This window comes from Oryzias latipes, chromosome 20, assembly GCF_053564925.1.
Source record: "Oryzias latipes strain Hd-rR chromosome 20, Olatipes_Hd-rR_3.1".
NCBI classification, from domain to species: Eukaryota; Metazoa; Chordata; class Actinopteri; order Beloniformes; family Adrianichthyidae; genus Oryzias; species Oryzias latipes.
Genome location: NC_136256.1, coordinates 423,812 through 442,401, shown reverse-complemented (window position 1 = coordinate 442,401; position 18,590 = coordinate 423,812). Strand labels below are relative to the sequence as shown.

The window sequence follows — 18,590 nt, the reverse complement described above, 5'->3', positions numbered from 1 at the left end:
AATCCTTCTGGAGGTCACATGGTACAACGTGGTACCGAGCCAGCTGCTGGCGTTTGAATACTTCAAACAGATTTCATGGGAAACTTCTGCTATCTGACAGTGATAAAGACCAACATTACATCTGTATAATACTTGGAGCAGTCCATTCCGTCTTCATTCTTGTCGATGTGTACGGGTTCAACCCTCAAACAGAAAAGAATTTTCTCTTCAATAGAATGGAAACACGTTTACTGCACTGCTGTCTAAATATCCAAAGTGTCTTATAATTTCTGGAGGGGATTTTTACTCCGTTTTTGATAATTCTATGGATAGATGGGCTCCCAGGAGTCTGGACTCTAACTCTTTAACAAAAATCTTGGAGAGACTCTTCCAACACAAAGAGCTTCTAAAGACCTAAAAATGTTCAGACAGACATTCATGCCCCACCCCTTTCAGATCATAAACAGTTCATCTGACTGTCCGTCTGTCGGGCTCCTCTGGCGCTGAAGCTTCTTATTGGATATTGAACAGCACCATTCCTGAGTATGCGGAGGGGATTTCTGAAAGTCATCGCTCACTAACAATGTATTGGAATAAAGCACTAGATGAACACTCATGCTGTAACAGTTGGGAACTTTTGAAATACAAACTTGAGAATTTTTTAAATAAAATATAGTTCTAACTTGACAAAAAAGAAAAGCTGATGAGACAGAAGTAATAGAGAGGATTGCTCTTCTTACCTCTAAACCAACAGATTTACAGCACATTTATAGGCACAAAGCTGAAGCAGCGTTTATCCGATCTAGGAGAAGGTGGATCTAGGAGGGAGAGCAGAACTCAGGCTGGAGAAACATCAGTCCAATGGTAATTCTATTTCACAGTCAAATATGAATGGGGTCATTTCTGATGATAAAAATATTGTTGTGTTTTCATAGTAAACTTTATTCTTCCAACTGTTGCTCTACAATGCTCTTACCTTTCAGAACTCTGTGAGTAACATTACTCCAGTGAGGGAAGCAGACGGTCTGTTGAGATGAGCTCATTTCACTGAATGAGCTCACAAACTATCTAAAAAGGGAATAATGTCCTGGAACAGACGCCTTACTGAACAGTTCATTTTTCTAAAGGTTTCTTAGGAAAGCACTGACAAGGTGCACTCCCTCCCACTTTATCTCAAGGACTGATTACCTTGGTCCCTAAACCGAGAAAGGATCCTCTTTTCTTACCGACCGATAGAATAGAATAGAATAAAGCCTGTCTTGGATGCAATTATTGATGAAAATCAGTCTGGATTTATGCAGATTCGTCATATTTCAAACAATATCAGATTAATTCTAGATATACTAGGTTACTCAGAACTCGTGCAGGAAGACAGTTTCCTTCTTTTTCTAGACTTTTATAAAGCCTTTGATTCTTTAGTTTTACTATTGCTGCTTCAAACACATTTGGCTTTGGTCAATTCTTCTGCAGTGCTGTTCAAACTTAAATTTCAATAGTTCTATAAACTGGCTAGTGGAACTTCTCCTAGATTCTTTCTAAAACGTGGGGTAAGGCAGGGGTGCCCCTTGTCGGTGAATCGGTTTCTTCTTTCAGTACAACTCCTCGACCTACATATCAAACTCAGTCCATTCATAGGTTTAATTGTTGCAGAGAGGGGAATATTCATAAGTCGTCTAGCAGACGATACTGCTCTGTTTCTTCACAAGTAGCTGTGGCGATTGACTTTATCCAGTCCTTTTCTAAAGCTTCTGGATTTACTCTTAATTTAAACACATGTGAAATTCTGCCTGTTAAAAGCTGTTAACATCTATTCAAGGTATTCCTGTGAAAACCTCTGTAACATACCTCGGTATTCAAATGACTAAAGTTATGCAATCCAGATGTTCTACAAATGTTTCTGCTTTAATGGATAAAACCCAGAAAACCCTTAATGGCTGCAAAGAGATGGATCTCTGAAGGGCAGAGCTCTGCTTACAAAAGCAGAAGGGATCTCTGTTTGACCTCTGCAGCTCGACCTTTACAGGTTAATAACACAGTCTGCAATGCAATCAATAAAATATGGTCAAGTTATTTAGCCCACTTGAAGGGGAAAGCATCAAATGGAGGAAACACCAGCAGGACTCCACTCATGACTCAAACCTCCATGAACTTGTCTGGTTTCTTTATTTTATTTGGTTTTAGACAGAGAACTTTTTCCAGTGAGTTAATGATTAGGTTGAAGAAACCAAGCAAGGTGAAAACCTGTATAGAAATAATGCTTCTGAAAATAGATCCTGTTTTACAATTAAATTACAAATAACTCTGATTTAATTTCAAATAACAAACTATCAGATTTCCAATGATCAAATTTCACACAACAATGCACCGTGATCAAACAGACATAGAAAATACATTTAAAACAATTCACGTCTGAAGCGCCCCGATAACAATAAATACATAAACAATGCCATAAACAGCTGATCAACCCCAGTTTACGTCTGCATCTGACCGGATTAAAAGCTCTGATGGTCGGACTGAACGTCTGCTTCCTCCAGCTCGCCTGTCAGATCAGTGATCACTGCTTTTGCGCGACACACAAATCGCCATGCGTGCACAGGCGCTGACGCGGTTGAATTCATCTCACCTGTTGCAGACAGTTGACCTATTTTTGCTTTTTTTTGTCTATAGGTGTGTGAGTCTTGACCTAACAAATTTTATATAACTTTCTATGGAGAAATAAAATCTGTTATTTTATTACCTCTGATAAAGGCGCCTTAAATTAATACACTTCAGGTAATGTGGATTATTTCAATAAGCCCACATCTATCTGGAACTTCATTCCACATTTTGTATTTTCTAAGTTAGGAGGCCTGAACTTCCTGATGTGCTGTAAGTATTCCAGAAATCCCTTTAAACTTTCAAACTTCCATCAACAGCTTCTCTTGGCTTGGACACTGATTTAGAAACGCAACTTTTCAACACAGAGTCGTATATATCATCTGGAATAACTGTAATATTGTTTCTAAAAATAAAACTCTGTTTTTAAGTCACTGGTTTAATAATTGCATCATTTTCCTCAGTCAACTATAGAACCTGGGTTGTTATATAACTATGGAGTATAAAGTACTAATAACCCAAAGCATTGGCAGTAGTGTTTTTCTATTTTTAGTTACTTATTTACTTCCTACTGTGATTGCTTCGTGTGTTTATTATTCAACACCAGTTTGTTTTTAAGTTACTTATAATTTTGTTCTAATAGTTAAGATTGTCAAAAGGTCAAAAACAATGTTGTTTTGTATTCAGAACCATGTTTTATTCTTATATTGTATTATTATAAATGTTGTATCTTTGTGTTGTATTCTACAAATGTTCACTAAAACAAAGCAACACTTTGTACCTGCCCCATCATGCCCCCCCCCCCCCCCCCCCCCATTAAATTAGATTATTGCATGGAGCGCTTTAATTCCTCATCGTCTGAAACATTTGTCTGTCTCCGAACACATTCACTAATATTTAAATCAGGACTGCTCTAAGCCAATGAGCTTCTTTATTGCCCCTGTGGGGCAGAATTCTTCAAGCGAAGGGCAGCAGCGGCTGACCTGCTGCTTCCGTGACTAAACTGTCTCTTCTCTGTTAGACCCAAATGTTTCATCACAGCCAAAAAACGCGTCTTTAGCTTTTCTTTTTCTTGTTTTAATTTTATTTTTTTGTCTTTAGCTTTTCTTTTTCTTGTTTTAATTTTATTTTTTTGTCTTTAGCTTTTCTTTTTCTTGTTTTAATTTTATTTTTTTGTCTTTAGCTTTTCTTCCAAGCAGGTCTGGTCCTCTTGAATCTGTTGCTCCGCCCCCTGTCGGACATGAGCATGCGCACTGCGCTAAACTCCTCGTACTTCCGTGTTGTTTTGCGCTCCGGCTCGCTGAGGAACATCTCCACCCTCGGTAGGTCTCGCTCCAGCGTGGGTTCCGGGAATTTCACTGTCGGTTCCCTGGGCCCTGCGGTTCTTCTGTGACGGTACCGACCGGGGCCGCTTCGAGAGGGCCTCGCGGCGGCCGGAAATCACCGCTTGATCCGTTTGTTTCCTTGATCGCGCCTGGAGTGTCGTATCCCCGTTCCTTTCAAAATAAAAGCCGAACTTTTAGGGGGCTGGTTTTCATCTCAACCAGTCAAAGCCTAACGCCTTGACAGAGATCACTGGTCTGTTTGATAAAGGAGAGCTAGTCAGGGTGAGGAAGAACATATTTTTTGAAACGTTTTGTTTTAGTTATTTTTTTTTGTGTGTGAAAAAAACAACAACTTCCTGACCGGAAGTCCCTTCACAGGAAGTTAGCTGACAGTGTTCCGGTAACAGCTCGTCTCTCCTGTGTTTGTGATCTAAACAGAACAGTTCCCAAGAGGCGGAGGAGATGAAGAACAAAGTGAGCAGCTCTCAAGGTAACACGCCTGAGATGCAGGTCACATCAGGCTGCTCTGTGATTGGTTGAACATTAGCCACGTGACTGGTTTGTGCTCCAGGGAGTGTGAAGAGGAGATCCTGGTCCTGGCAGCAGTACCTAAATGAGCAGAAGGCTGAGGCTGCCCCATCTGCCCTCTTCACGCCGGTAAGTGTTTGTGGCACACACTGGAAGAAAACGCTGTCCCCTCACCTGTCTCACCTGTCTCACCTGTCTCTCAGGCTCAGTCCCTCCCCAGTAAACGATGTGGTTTCAAGGTTGGGATGAAGCTTGAAGGGATCGATCCACTCCATCTGTCCATGTTCTGCGTGCTGACGGTTGCAGAGGTCAGTCAACTTCTGACACAAACACTCTTGTGAGACGACAGGTGGGTGAGTGTGGAATCCCTGCAGGTGATTGGCTGTCGGCTGCGCCTTCACATTGACGGCTACTCGGATTGCTATGACTTTTGGGTGAATGCAGACTCACCAGACATCAAGCCAGCCGGCTGGTGCAAAGAGCAAAACCGCAAACTCCATCCTCCCAAAGGTGAAGAAAGGTTTCCACCTGATTTTACGGATAAACCCAGGTGAACATGTCTGCTTCACCTGTTTCCCTACAGGCATCAGCCAGACCCAATTTGAATGGGCGACCTACCTGCAGTCTTCAGGCTCCCATGCTGCTCCTGTCTCACTCTTCACATGTCGAAATAAGGTGAGAACGCAGCGTTCACCGTCCTGTTCATTCGTTTGACACGCGTTCCGTGAGCCGCCTGCACGACCATGTCCTCGCCTGTCTCCTCACTGGATTGTTCCTCAATCTGTTCATGTTTTTCACCATTTCCCCTCATCTTCTTCTGGGTCAGACTGAATCCCCGTCAGCCGCTGTTATGGCGGTCTCCAAAATGGACGTCTTGTGTTCAAATGTCCTGATGCTTTACAGCAGCTAGCAGTTCCAAAGAGAAGAATCCTTGAAGCCATTTGAAGCCCAATGTCTTTCTGTTTATGCATCTGTTTGCCCTCCTCTGTACCCTTTGGCCCCTTGCTTCTTTTACCCTCTTTGCTCACCGCTTTGTTCACCTGTCTCCTCACATGTCTTCTCACCCGTCTGCTCACCTGTCTCCTAGCCTGTCTCCTAGCCTGTCTCCTCGCCTGTCTCCTCGCCTGTCTCCTCGCCTGTCTGCTCAGATGTCTGCTCGCCTGTCTCCTTGCCTGTCTGCTCGCCTGTCTGCCCGCCTGTCTGCCCGCCTGTCTGCCCGCCTGTCTGCTCGCCTGTCTGTTCACCCGTCTCCTCGCCTGTCTGCTCGCCTGTCTGTTCACCCGTCTCCTCGCCTGTCTGCCCGCCTGTCTGCTCGCCTGTCTGTTCACCCGTCTCCTCGCCTGTCTGCTCGCCTGTCTGCTCGCCTGTCTGCCAGGGCTCGACATAGCCATTTGTCCGCTGGCCCGGTCCTGTTTTTCGAGCAGTGCGGACCACAAGACTTTACTTTTCACTTGTCCGCTCGGGCCACTAAAATATCTAACGGTTTATATATTCTTCACCTTTTTCAATAAAGTAAATTTTGCGAAAACGTGTAGATTTACCTCGTCTTCATAATGTAGTTTTTCTGCTAGTCCTGTGTTCAGACTTCAAGGGTTTCTATGGGAAACCTTTGATCACTTCTCCTTCTCTCCCGCCTGCGCGCGCGCGGCTTTCACTGCCGAGCACCACGCGGCACGCGCTCACTACTTTTTTTTTTGAAACTTTATTGAATGTAACAATTCAATACAAAACAATGTTAAACAGCAACAACGAAGGCACAAGCCAGTGGGTTATTATTACATTTGATTATAAATCCGACACCGTCACTGAAGAGAGACTGAAGCATGTGAGAGATGTGGAAGACATGGCAGGAATAGATAGGAATATGTTGGATGGAGTAGTGGGTATAATTAGTAGTATGGACAGCAAGATATTTAATGAATGCATTGAAGATGAAACTGTATCCACTAAGCTTTAAGCTGAATGTCAAAGAATCAAAGGCAACTCCAAATACCTGAATCTCAGACTCAAATGCAGTAGAATGTTAAACTACTTAATTTTGTTTTTCTTTACAACACTGTAAGCAGTAAGTATTTCTAGTTAGCTGAATGATCTCAGTTAGACCTGCACAATATGAGGAAAACTCGCGATATGCGATATCAGAGATTAAAATTGCGATAACGATATAATTTGCGGTATATAAACAAACAGCAAAATAACCAAATAACCATTCCCAGTTTAAAAATTATACTCCAAATGACCCACGTTGACATAGGTTACAAACATCTAACATAACAGGGCTCCATCTGATTGGTCAACAATGTGAAGGCGTCCATCCGATTGGTCAAATGCATTAAGGGATTTATTTGATTCGTTAAATGGTTCAAGCTGCCATTAGATTGTTTTAACACATTTAAGGTTTATGATTTATTGCGATATTTGCCGTTAGAAGCACCATGAAAACTTCTGAACTAGTGTTACCTACTACACTGCAGTGCTCTCTTCAAAACATCTGAAACAGACTAGAGCAGATTTAAGTTTGATATGCTCTATTTTCAGTCATTGAAAAGTGTAGAAATAAGTGATGTCACCAGAATGCACCAAATTGCACCATATTAAAAGTTTCCGGGGGGGCATGCCCCCAGACCCCCCTAAAGTTGCAAGCACCTGCGGAGCGGCGGGTCTCGCTGTGCGCAGTGTCGGGCCAGTAACTTTCAAAAACTACTGGCCCTGTGGGCCAGTGCAAATTTCTGGGCTATGTCAACCCCTGTCTGCTCGCCTGTCTGCTCGCCTGTCTGCTCGCCTGTCTGTTCACCCGTCTCCTCGCCTGTCTGCTCGCCTGTCTGCTCGCCTGTCTGCTCGCCTGTCTGTTCACCCGTCTCCTCGCCTGTCTGCTCGCCTGTCTGCTCGCCTGTCTCCTCGCCTGTCTGCTCGCCTGTCTGCTCGCCTGTCTGCTCGCCTGTCTGCTCACCTGTCTGCTCACCTGTCTGTTCACCCGTCTCCTCGCCTGTCTGCTCGCCTGTCTCCTTGCCTGTCTGCTCGCCTGTCTGCTCGCCTGTCTGTTCACCCGTCTCCTCGCCTGTCTGCTCGCCTGTCTGCTCGCCTGTCTGTTCACCCGTCTCCTCGCCTGTCTCCTCGCCTGTCTGTTCACCTGTCTGCTCGCCTGTCTGCTCGCCTGTCTCCTCGCCTGTCTGTTCACCTGTCTGCTCGCCTGTCTGCTCGCCTGTCTGTTCACCCGTCTCCTCGCCTGTCTGCTCGCCTGTCTGCTCGCCTGTCTGTTCACCCGTCTCCTCGCCTGTCTCCTCGCCTGTCTGTTCACCTGTCTGCTCGCCTGTCTGCTCGCCTGTCTCCTCGCCTGTCTGTTCACCTGTCTGCTCGCCTGTCTGCTCACCTGTCTGTTCACCCGTCTGTTCACCCGTCTCCTCGCCTGTCTGCTCGCCTGTCTGCTCACCCGTCTCCTCGCCTGTCTGCTCACCTGTCTGCTCGCCTCTCTGTTCACCCGTCTCCTCGCCTGTCTGCTCGCCTGTCTGCTCGCCTGTCTGCTCGCCTGTCTACTCGCCTGTCTGCTCAGATGTCTGCCCGCCTGTCTTCTCACCCGTCTGCTCACCCGTCTCCTCGCCTGTCTGCTCGCCTGTCTGCTCAACTGTCTGCTCGCCTGTCTACTCGCCTGTCTGCTCGCCTGTCTGCTCGCCTGTCTGCTCGCCTGTCTGCTCAACTATCTGCTCACCTGTCTGTCTCACCCTTCTGTTCACCCGTCTCCTCGCCTGTCTACTCGCCAGTCTGTTCACCCGTCTCCTCGCCTGTCTGTTCACCCGTCTGCTCACCCGTCTCCTCGCCTGTCTGCTCGCCTGTCTGTTCACCCGTCTCCTCGCCTGTCTGCTCACCTGTCTGTTCACCCGTCTGCTCACCCGTCTGTTCACCCGTCTCCTCGCCTGTCTGCTCGCCTGTCTGTTCACCCGTCTCCTCGCCTGTCTGTTCACCCGTCTCCCCGCCTGTCTGTTCACCCGTCTCCTCGCCTGTCTGCTCGCCTGTCTGCTCGCCTGTCTGTTCACCCGTCTCCTCGCCTGTCTGCTCGCCTGTCTTCTCACCCGTCTGTTCACCCGTCTGCTCACCCGTCTTCTCGCCTGTCTGCTCGCCTGTCTGTTCACCCGTCTGTTCACCCGTCTCCTCGCCTGTCTGCACGCCTGTCTGCTCGCCTGTCTGTTCACCCGTCTGTTCACCCGTCTGTTCACCCGTCTGCTCACCCGTCTCCTCGCCTGTCTGCTCGCCTGTCTGTTCACCCGTCTCCTTGCCTGTCTGCTCGCCTGTCTGTTCACCCGTCTGTTCACCCGTCTCCTCGCCTGTCTGCACGCCTGTCTGCTCGCCTGTCTGTTCACCCGTCTGTTCACCCGTCTGTTCACCCGTCTGCTCACCCGTCTGCTCACCCGTCTCCTTGCCTGTCTGCTCGCCTGTCTGCTCACCCGTCTCCTTGCCTGTCTGTTCACCCGTCTGTTCACCCGTCTGCTCACCCGTCTCCTCGCCTGTCTGCTCGCCTGTCTTCTCACCCGTCTCCTCGCCTGTCTGTTCACCCGTCTCCTCGCCTGTCTGCTCGCCTGTCTGCTCACCCGTCTGACCTTTCTCCTTTCTTTTTACCCATTGGTTCTTCTGATTGTTTACCTGTCTCACATCCCTGTGCTCACTGGTCTGTCTGTCTTTTTGTCTCTGTTCATCTGTAAGACAAAAAAAACTCTAAAAAATAATAACTGGATGAGGAGGAGACACCTGGGGGGGTGTTTCTGTATGAGGTCTCCCTTCATCTCATGCTTCTCCATCCGACTGATGCGTCGTCAGAAGCCCCGCCCCCTGCTATGGCTGTCTTTAAAGGGCCTATACCATGCTGTTCTCAAACCTTTTATAGGAAAAAATATCCATGCTTATGATAATATGTGACCTTAAGCACACAAAACAACACATTTTATTAAATATTAGTTCTTTTCCAACCCAGAAGTAAGACGGCTCGATTTCTGAGGCCCCGCCTTTCGCTCCTTGTGGGTGCCGCCCATTACATGACATCATCATAGTCGGCCTCAGCTGCATGCCTGCGTTTCTCCCACAGAACAACATCCAAACTTTTGCTAAGATGGATGTTCTTATTGTGCATAGAAAAAGCATTTTTGCTGATCATAGCCAGCTCTGCAGAGAAAGTGGGCGTGTCTGTTAGCCTGGGGGCGGAGCTGGCAGTGCAGACCCTTTTTGGAGGGAGCATTTCTCATTGGTCTGCATCAGCTTGTGAGAACCTGCTGGCTTCCACGTGTTGGGAGGGGCTTCTGCTGGGAGAGCAGAAGGCATGAAAATACCACTTTATAGTGACGACTGAACATTGTAATAGACTTCAAAGCCCTACAAGTGGATGTAGCACGACATAACATGTACTTGTTGCTGGTACAAACAGCAGCGTCCTTTAACTCTTCTCTTTCTTGTTGACCCCCCAGAGCTGTGGCTTTCAGGTGGGGATGAAGTTGGAGGCGGTCGATAAGAAGAACCCAGGCCTTGTCTGCGTCGCATCTGTTGCAGATGTCATTGATGATCGTTTTTTGGTCCATTTTGACAACTGGGACGACACATATGACTACTGGTACAACAGACACAGCAATGACAATGACTGTCAACTCGCCAGAATAAGCCAGGCTTGTTTTTCTTCAGTTGATCAATTATTGATAGAACAAAAAGAGTAATTTTACATTTATAAAAATAACAGTTTAAATAAAAATGCAACATATACAAAAATATTAATTTACAGTCTATGAAATATCAATTCCTAAAATCCCAACAGCAAACACAAGATGTGGCTCCAGATGGGCCATGCGGGTAGAAATCCTTGAATTTCAGGGACACAAATGTATATCTGAACTCCATGTCACACTGAAACTCAATCAGCTCCATCTAAATGTGATCTGGGACACATGGAAGCTTCATGAGTTTTTTTAAAGTTGTGAAAATGTCACATGCCCAGAAGACCACTGTGTAAACCGTTCCATACGCCCCCTCCTCCTTCAACATAAAACAATAAAGAAGAATGAAAAAAGTCTGTTCTATTAGCATTAAGGCCCGTACACACCGGGACGAATTTCGCCCGCGATTTTCGCCGACGTTTAACACCTCGTGACTAAACAAAAGGCACCAATGTGAGTGTGCACACCGACGCGAAAAAACGCCACGCGTAAAAGCGTCACTTTTTAAAAAACGCCTCAAGTTCGTTTTTTTGGTTCGATGCGCCGCGTAGAAAACCCTACAACCAATGAGAATGGCGCTTTTGCTCACGTGTCTGGAGCTTCTGAAGTTCCAGTAAAACACAACTTGGGGGCGCTCAAACACAAAACTGCCTTGCTGAGCACACATACCAGCGAAGAAGATAGACGCCGAGTAGCGTCAACACTGCTGCAAAGAAATAATGACGGACTTTCTTAAATATCCCCGAACCAAGCACCAGTTGGAGCTACTGATGCTTGAAATATTCATGTTTTCTTTGTTTGATTCTGACAAGCGTGTAAATACTTGCTCTCTTCTTCTGAGTGAAAAGCGACTTTAAGAAGCGTAAAGTTGCGCAGCGCCACCTTGTGTACAGGAGTATTTCTGTTTACATTAAGCGCCATCTAATGTCAGGGAATGAAATTGCATGTTCACTCCACTCATCGTCAGCGAAAATCGCCTGGGTGTGAACACAAAAGACGTGGCGAAAAACGCTGGCGAATAACGCCTGGCGAATATTCATCCCGGTGTGTACGGGCCTTTAGAACGTTGAAAATCCCAGAAAGTGCTCCTCCTCCTCAGATGGAAGCATCACACAGACGTAGAGATCTTGGTTTCATGGAGGAAGAAAGGATTCAGGTGGACATCTGCAGGGACACCGACGTCTTCATCAACAGCTGCAGAGATCCTGCAAACCACCCATCAATAAATCATAAATCCAACAAATAAGCTTCCAAACATTTGGAACGTTATCCATAAACATTCAGTTCACCTGTTTTACTAAGTTTAGTGGCTCTGCTCTGATGCTCGCTTTCACTTTAATCTCCTAAATTTACACGTTTTTTTTCTTGTAAAGTTACGACTTTAAATCTAGTCATTTTACTTTTTTGTATTGTTTTTGGTGGCCCTAAAACTTTGTTGCAATTTTCTACCATAAGTTACAAATAAATTCTTTAAAAATCCGACAGTGATTTTTTTCTCATTCGGTCTCATAATGACGATAACTACAGGCCTCTACAGGCCTCTCTCATCTTTAAGGTGGCTGATTAAATACTTTTTTACTCACAAAGAAAACAGCACATTTACCCCCAAAATTAGTTAAAAAAGAAAAAGCATTAAAGCTAATAATACAAACGCTTAATTTTTGAATAGAATAATAATAAATGGATAGTATATTCAAAGAATAACTGTGCAAAGGAATTAACTGTAAAATTATTCAAATATAAGGAAATGAATACAAATCAAGAGAAGAGATCAAATTAAATGATGACAAAAGTCACGTAAAAGCTAAATTAAACAGGTGGGTCTTGAGCCTCTGAGGTTCTCCAGCAGACTGGTCCACAGGCGAGGACCGTGATGGTGGAACCAAGTTTGTGTCCTCTCCTAAGGGACAACTAAGAGGCCAGTGCCAGAGGCCCCTAGGGTCCCCAAGTAACTTGCAAGCATATCGGATAAATAAGAAGGCCCAAGACCATAAAAACATGGATACACCATTGCGGGAACCTTCAAATCAAAGCTGAAACGATTTTAAAAACTGCTTTTTGACTGTTCTTTAGAGTGTGGGGCTTCAGGTGATCCCACAGACCTGTCACTTGTGACTGATGGGTTCTGGGGGTTGTGTTGGGGGTGTAGGTGTGACAGTAGCAGTCCCTACATCCATCCTGTGGGCTGGTGTGAAGAACAGGGCCGACCTCTGACCTCTCCACAGGGTACGTGCTCCTGAACATTCCTGAAAGTACATATTTCAGTCAAAACTGTACATAGAGTGCACTCTGTAATCTGCAGGTCATCCAAACCCGGAACACTTCGTGTGGGAGGATTATCTCCTGGAAAATGGTTCCATCGCTGCTCCCAGTTCAGCTTTTACAACAGTGAGGGGGGCAGGAGGGCCCGGCTGGGATTGATTGAAACCACTGTGTGTCCATAGTGACATTTTGTTTTTCTTTTGCTTCACTCTCATTAGAAGGCTTCACACGGGTTCAAGGTAAATCACAGGCTGGAGGCGGTCGACTGTAGGAACCCCATGCTGATCCGTGTTGCAACAGTGACGGACGTTGAAGACTACAGGGTTAAGGTACGGCCCGCCTCAACGTCTGTGACCGTGTCAGGATGTAACCAGGCGTGCTTCCACAGATCCATTATGACGGCTGGTCCACGCAGTTTGATGTGTGGTGTGACGGCGATCTGTCTGACCTGCATCCTGTTGGCTGGTGTCAGCGCACAGGACACCCCCTGGAGCCCCCCCCAGGTCTGAGCGTAGAGAGGCTCAAAAGTAGACGTGTTGGATGAATGAGGCGATTCCTAAACACTCTTTCTGCATGTGTGAGACAGGTTCCTGTCCCCTGCTGTCTCCCTCTCAGGACGTGTGCCCCACTGCTGGCTGCAGGGGAGTTGGACACATAAAGGGGCCCAAATACACCGGACACCACAGGTACCTGTAGTGCTGCCTCTGTCCAAGAACAGTCATTTACTCTATCAAATATTTTCTTGAGGTCCAAAATCACCGGCTCTACAACTCCACCCTTATCAAGAAAGATTTGATGTCCTCAGTTAAGAAGCTTGTAGCCACTTCAGTGGTAGATTTACATCTGAAACTGCATAGCGTGGAGGGAAGGGAAACTGCTGTTTACGTGATGGACAATCTGGTGTCCACCTCGTTTCCTGCAATTTTGGAAAATGTCGGTAGAATGGGTATTGGACGATAGTTATTCAGAGAAAGTTGAGTCACTAAATTAAAAGAATAATGATTGACGAGCGGGGCATTGAGAGCTGAACCCAGATCTTTGATTGTTAGATGGATTGAGTCTTTCAATGATACTGATAACTTTGGTCTCTGTAATGTCTATAACTGTAAAGGACTGCGCTGCAAACAATGCAACACTTTGTTTCACTCTCAGAAATTCCTGCAACGGACTCAATAAAGTAATTGTTAAGAAAACATATGCAGTTGTATTTATAGAGCGCTTAAATGCAGGTCTGGTACGGTGGAAACCAGGGTTCAGTTCCAATTCTTAGCTATTACCATAACAGCAGAGATGAAGCAAACTGAGAGAAGGACCAAAATACACAAACAAAGCTGCAGTGACAGAAGACGGAAATGGACTATAATGTTTTCACGAGCATAGGGCACTGGGTTATATTTGACACATACCAAAGATGCAGCTGCTTTTAAGGTGTGGGAAATTATTTTTGGAGTCACCGCTTTTTGCTTGCCAAAAGTAAAATCCTTACCAGGTAAAGATCTTTAATCAGAACAAAGATTTTTCTATTCGCTTAAATACAAAGTTGTAAACTTGTTCAGCAAGTGCTTTCCAAGAACCTTTGTATAACGTTTGTTACACCGCCCCAAAAAGATTGTAGTCCAGACCAGGGGTCAGCAATGTTTCTGACATGAAGGGGCCAACTCCAAATGCTCTCTATAATGGTATCCTCTTAAGGCTCAACAAAGGATCCCCACAGGTGGTTTGGGAGAGAGTTTTTACGTCGGATGCCCTTCCTGACACAACCCTGTATTTTTAAGGTGCAGGGAGACCCAGGTAGGCGTTAAGGGTCTAGCCTAAAAACCCACACTGGATTTTTAGCTCACTACATGCCCTGGGAAGTGAACCCTGGGGTCCTGTGAGACAGTCCTATACCCAGAACTCTAACACAAAAGTCTATCCTTTCTGGCCTTTTAGTAAAAGTGAGATAGATAGATAGACAGTCTGGGTGCTGGTGGAGTTTGTAATCCCTGTAAGGCCATTAACCACCTGCGTCAATTTACTTATAATCCATAACCTATAAAAAGTGTTCCTAACTTATTTAACTTCCCAGTTAACATGGAAGTAACACATTATTATCACCTCTTTTGCAACTTTGAGGTTTTTCAATAAAATGTCCATATTTTTATAAAAATCCACTTTGGATGAAGAAAGCTTATAGAAAACTACAAGAATAAAAGATATTTGCTGTGACAAAGAAACAGTCCAAGAAATGAATCCATCTGTATCTCATCTGTAACATGTCACTCATTACAATTAAACATGTTCTTGGCTTAACACCTCCTTCCTTAGAACTTGCTTTATCTTTTCTAAATCATTTATAGTCAGGTACAGATGGATTTGCTGAAGGCGAAGATTCACTGAGGTATGTCTCAGACAGACAGAGGAAGTCAATGAGTACCTGCCTTATATGTTTTAGATGTGCACAAAGAATATCTTTTGGTTAATATGTAGGATCCCGATTTAATTTAGAATTAATAATAACTATGTTGGTAAGGTGAAAGACTACCATGCAGGAAACCAGGTTTCAATTCCCAGAGGGGAATCAGCAATGGCACTGGGGGCAATTACCACATCAATGGAGACCAATTAACATCACCTAGTGGGGGCCCTTGGGCAAGACCCTTAACGCTACTGCCTCCCGAGCGTGGTTCGTCTGCAGCTCACCGCTCCCCCAGGGGATGGGTCAATTGCGGATAATAATTTCCCCATTGTGGGATAAATACAGTATAATCAAATATAATAATAAACCGTGGATGTCCTGTCTTTTAAATATGCAGGATTTAGCAGCCTCCTGTTTCTTTTATTGGCAATGTGTGCATGGGGCTACCAGCTCCACCTAGCATGGTCCCAGTTACCAGAGTAAGAAGCCCAGTTGGTGGTGGCGTTGGCTGAGGTGTCAAAGGTGGAGACCCTGCTAGGGTAGCGTGGTGCTCCCTTAGACATAGGTTGGTGACCCGGAGAGAGCTCGGAGTACAACCGATGCTTTTCCATATCCAGATTAGCCAGCTGACGTGACTTGGGCATCTGGTCTGGACGCCTCCCTGAGGAGGTGTTCTGGGCCGGTCGCACTGTGCAGAGGCACTGGAGAAGACCCAGGACACAGTGGAGAAACTGGGGTCCCCCCCAGAGGAGCCCAAGGAAGTGGTTGGGAAGAGGGGAGTCTCAGCATCTTTGCTTAGACGTCTGCCCCTGCAATCTGGTCATGAATGAGCAAAAGAAAATGGATGGCAGATGGATGTATGTATGATGGATGGATGATGGATGGATAATGGATGGATGGATAGATAGATGGATTGATGGATGGATGGATGATGGATGGATGGATGATGGATGGATGATGGAGGGATAATGGATGGATAGATAGATGGATTGATGGATGGATGGATGATGGATGGATGGATGATGGAGGGATAATGGATGGATGGATGATGGAGGGATAATAGATGGATGGATGATGGAGGGATTGATGAATGGATGGATGGATTGATGGATGGATGGATGATGGAGGGATGATAGAGGGATAATGGATGGATGGATGGATGATGGATGGATCGTTGATAGATGGATGGATGATGGATGGATCGTTGATGGATGGATGGTTGGATGATGGAGGGATAATAGATGGATGGATGGATGATGGATGGTGGATGGATGATGGAGGGATATTGGATGGATGGATGGATGGATGATGGATGGATGGATGGATGGTGGACTGATGATGGAGGGATAATGGATGGATGGATGGATGGATGATGGATGGATCGTTGATAGATGGATGGTTGGATGATGGATGGATCGTTGATGGATGGATGGTTGATAGATGGTTGGATGATGGATGATGGATTGATGGATGGATGGATGGATGGATGATGGATGGATGATGGATGGATGGATGAAGGATGGATGATGGAGGGATAATGGATGGAATGATGGATGGATGGATTGATGATGGATGGATCGTTGATAGATGGTTAGATGATGGATTGATGGATGGATGGATGGATGATGGATGGATGATGGAGGGATAATGGATGGATGGATGGACGGATGGATGGATGATGGATGGATGATGGATGGATGGTTGATAGATGGTTGGATGATGGAAGGATAATAGATGGATGGATGATGGAGGGATAATAGATGGATGGATGGATGGATGGATGGATGGATGGATTGATGATGGATGGATGGTTGATAGATGGTTGGATGATGGATTGATGGATGGATGGATGGATGATGGATGGATGATGGAGGGATAATGGATGGATAATGGATGGATGGATTGATTGATGATGGATGGATCGTTGATAGATGGTTGGATGATGGATTGATGGATGACGGATGGATGATGGAGGGATAATGGATGGAATGATGGATGGATGATGGATGGATTGTCTATAGATGGTTGGATGATGGAGGGATAATAGATGGATGGATGGTTGGATGATGGAGGGATAATAGATGGATGGATGATGGAGGGATAATAGATGGATGGATGGATGGATGGATGGATTGATGATGGATGGATCGTTGATAGATGGTTGGATGATGGATGGATGGATGATGGAGTGATAATGGATGGATGGATGGATGATGAATGGACGGATGGATGGATGGATGGATAATGGATGGATGGATGATGGATGGATGATGGATGGATGGATGATGGATGGATCGTTTATAGATGGATTGTTGGATGATGGATGGATTGTTGATGGATGGATTGTTGATGGATGGATGGTTGGATGATGGAGGGATAATAGATGGATGGATGATGGAGGGATAATAGATGGATGGATGGATGATGGATGGATGGATGATGGATGGATGATGGAGGGTTAATGGATGGATGGATGGATGATGGATGGATGATGGAGGGATAATGGTTGGATGGATGGATGATGGATGGATGATGGAGGGATAATGGATGGATGGATGGATAGATGATGGAGGGATGATGGAGGGATAATGGATGGAATGATGGATGGATGATGGATGGATCATTGATAGATGGTTGGATGATGGATTGATGGATGGATGGATGGATGATGGAGGGATAATGGATTGATGGATGGATGGATGGAAGGACGGACGGATGGATGGATGGATGGACGAAAGGATGGATAATGGATGGATTGATGGATGGATGATGGATGGACGGATGATGGACGGATGGATGGATGGATGGATGGATGATGGAGGGATAATGGATGGAATGATGGAGGGATAATGGATGGATTGATGGATGGATGGATGGATGGATGATGGATGGATGATGGATGGATGATGGAGGGATTATGGATGGATGGATGGATGGATGGATGGATGATGGATGGATCGTTGATAGATGGTTGGATGATGGATGGATCGTTGATGGATGGATGGTTGGATGGATGGATGGATGGATGATGGATGGATCGTTGATAGATGGTTGGGTGATGGAGTGATAATAGATGGATGGATGATGGAAGGATTGATCGATGGATGGATGGATTGATGGATTGATGGATGGATGGATGATGGAGGGATGGATGGATGGATGGATGATGGATGGATCGTTGATAGATGGTTGGATGATGGATGGATCGTTGATGGATGGATGGTTGGATGATGGAGGGATAATAGATGGATCGTTGATAGATGGTTGGATGATGGATTGATGGATGGATGGATGGATGGATGGATGGATGATGGATGGATGATGGATGCATGATGGAGGGATAATGGATGGAATGATGGATGGATGGATCGTTGATAGATGGTTGGATGATGGATGGATGGATGGATGATGGATGGATGATGGAGGGATAAGGATGGATTGATGGATGGATGGATGGATGATGGATGGATGGAGGGATAATGGATGGATGGATGGATGGATGATGGATGGATGGAGGGATAATGGATGGATGGATGATGGATGGATGGATGGATGATGGAGGGATAATGGATGGAATGATGGATGGATGGATGGATAATGGATGGATGGAGGGATGGATGATGGAGGGATAATGGATGGAATGATGGATGGATGGATGATGGAGGGATAATGGATGGATGGATGGAGGGATAATGGATGGAATGATGGATGGATGGATGGATGGAGGGAGGGATAATGGATGGATGGATGGATCGTTGATGGATGGATGGATGGTTGGATGGATGGATGGAGGATGGATGGATGGACAGACGT

General features: G+C 45.5%; 2 protein-coding genes across 10 annotated transcripts in view; both read left to right on the top strand.

The window, feature by feature from the left end:
• Positions 1-3,544: 3,544 nt before the first annotated feature.
• Positions 3,545-18,590, top strand: part of l3mbtl4 (L3MBTL histone methyl-lysine binding protein 4) — a 35,098-nt gene continuing 20,052 nt past the window's right edge. Inside the window, exons 1-12 of one of the 9 annotated variants that reach the window (XR_013652055.1) lie at positions 3,545-3,896; positions 4,338-4,389; positions 4,471-4,556; positions 4,631-4,735; positions 4,802-4,937; positions 5,011-5,102; positions 9,878-10,020; positions 12,267-12,343; positions 12,420-12,505; positions 12,598-12,708; positions 12,768-12,882; positions 12,966-13,065. Coding sequence is in view for 7 of the 9 variants with exons in the window: in XM_078938361.1 (XP_078794487.1) it covers positions 4,362-4,389; positions 4,471-4,556; positions 4,631-4,735; positions 4,802-4,937; positions 5,011-5,102; positions 9,878-10,020; positions 12,267-12,343; positions 12,420-12,505; positions 12,598-12,708; positions 12,768-12,882; positions 12,966-13,065 (1,079 nt within the window). In the remaining 2 variants the exon portion in view is untranslated. Of the gene's footprint in view, positions 4,182-4,337; positions 4,390-4,470; positions 4,557-4,630; positions 4,736-4,801; positions 4,938-5,010; positions 5,103-9,877; positions 10,021-12,266; positions 12,344-12,419; positions 12,506-12,597; positions 12,709-12,767; positions 12,883-12,965; positions 13,066-18,590 lie in introns of all 9 variants that reach the window. The other 8 variants (XR_013652054.1, XM_078938359.1, XM_078938362.1 and 5 more) reach the window with 8 other exon arrangements.
• LOC144988216 (uncharacterized) lies at positions 7,835-9,870 on the top strand. Its single transcript, XM_078938365.1, has one exon. It carries the CDS (start codon positions 7,978-7,980, stop codon positions 9,016-9,018), a length of 1,041 nt encoding a protein of 346 aa, XP_078794491.1. The 5' UTR covers positions 7,835-7,977; the 3' UTR covers positions 9,019-9,870.

Bases quoted from the DNA above. Each gene is read 5' to 3' on its own strand.
- LOC144988216 (XM_078938365.1), top strand. From the start codon at position 7,978: ATGTCTGCCCGCCTGTCTTCTCACCCGTCTGCTCACCCGTCTCCTCGC.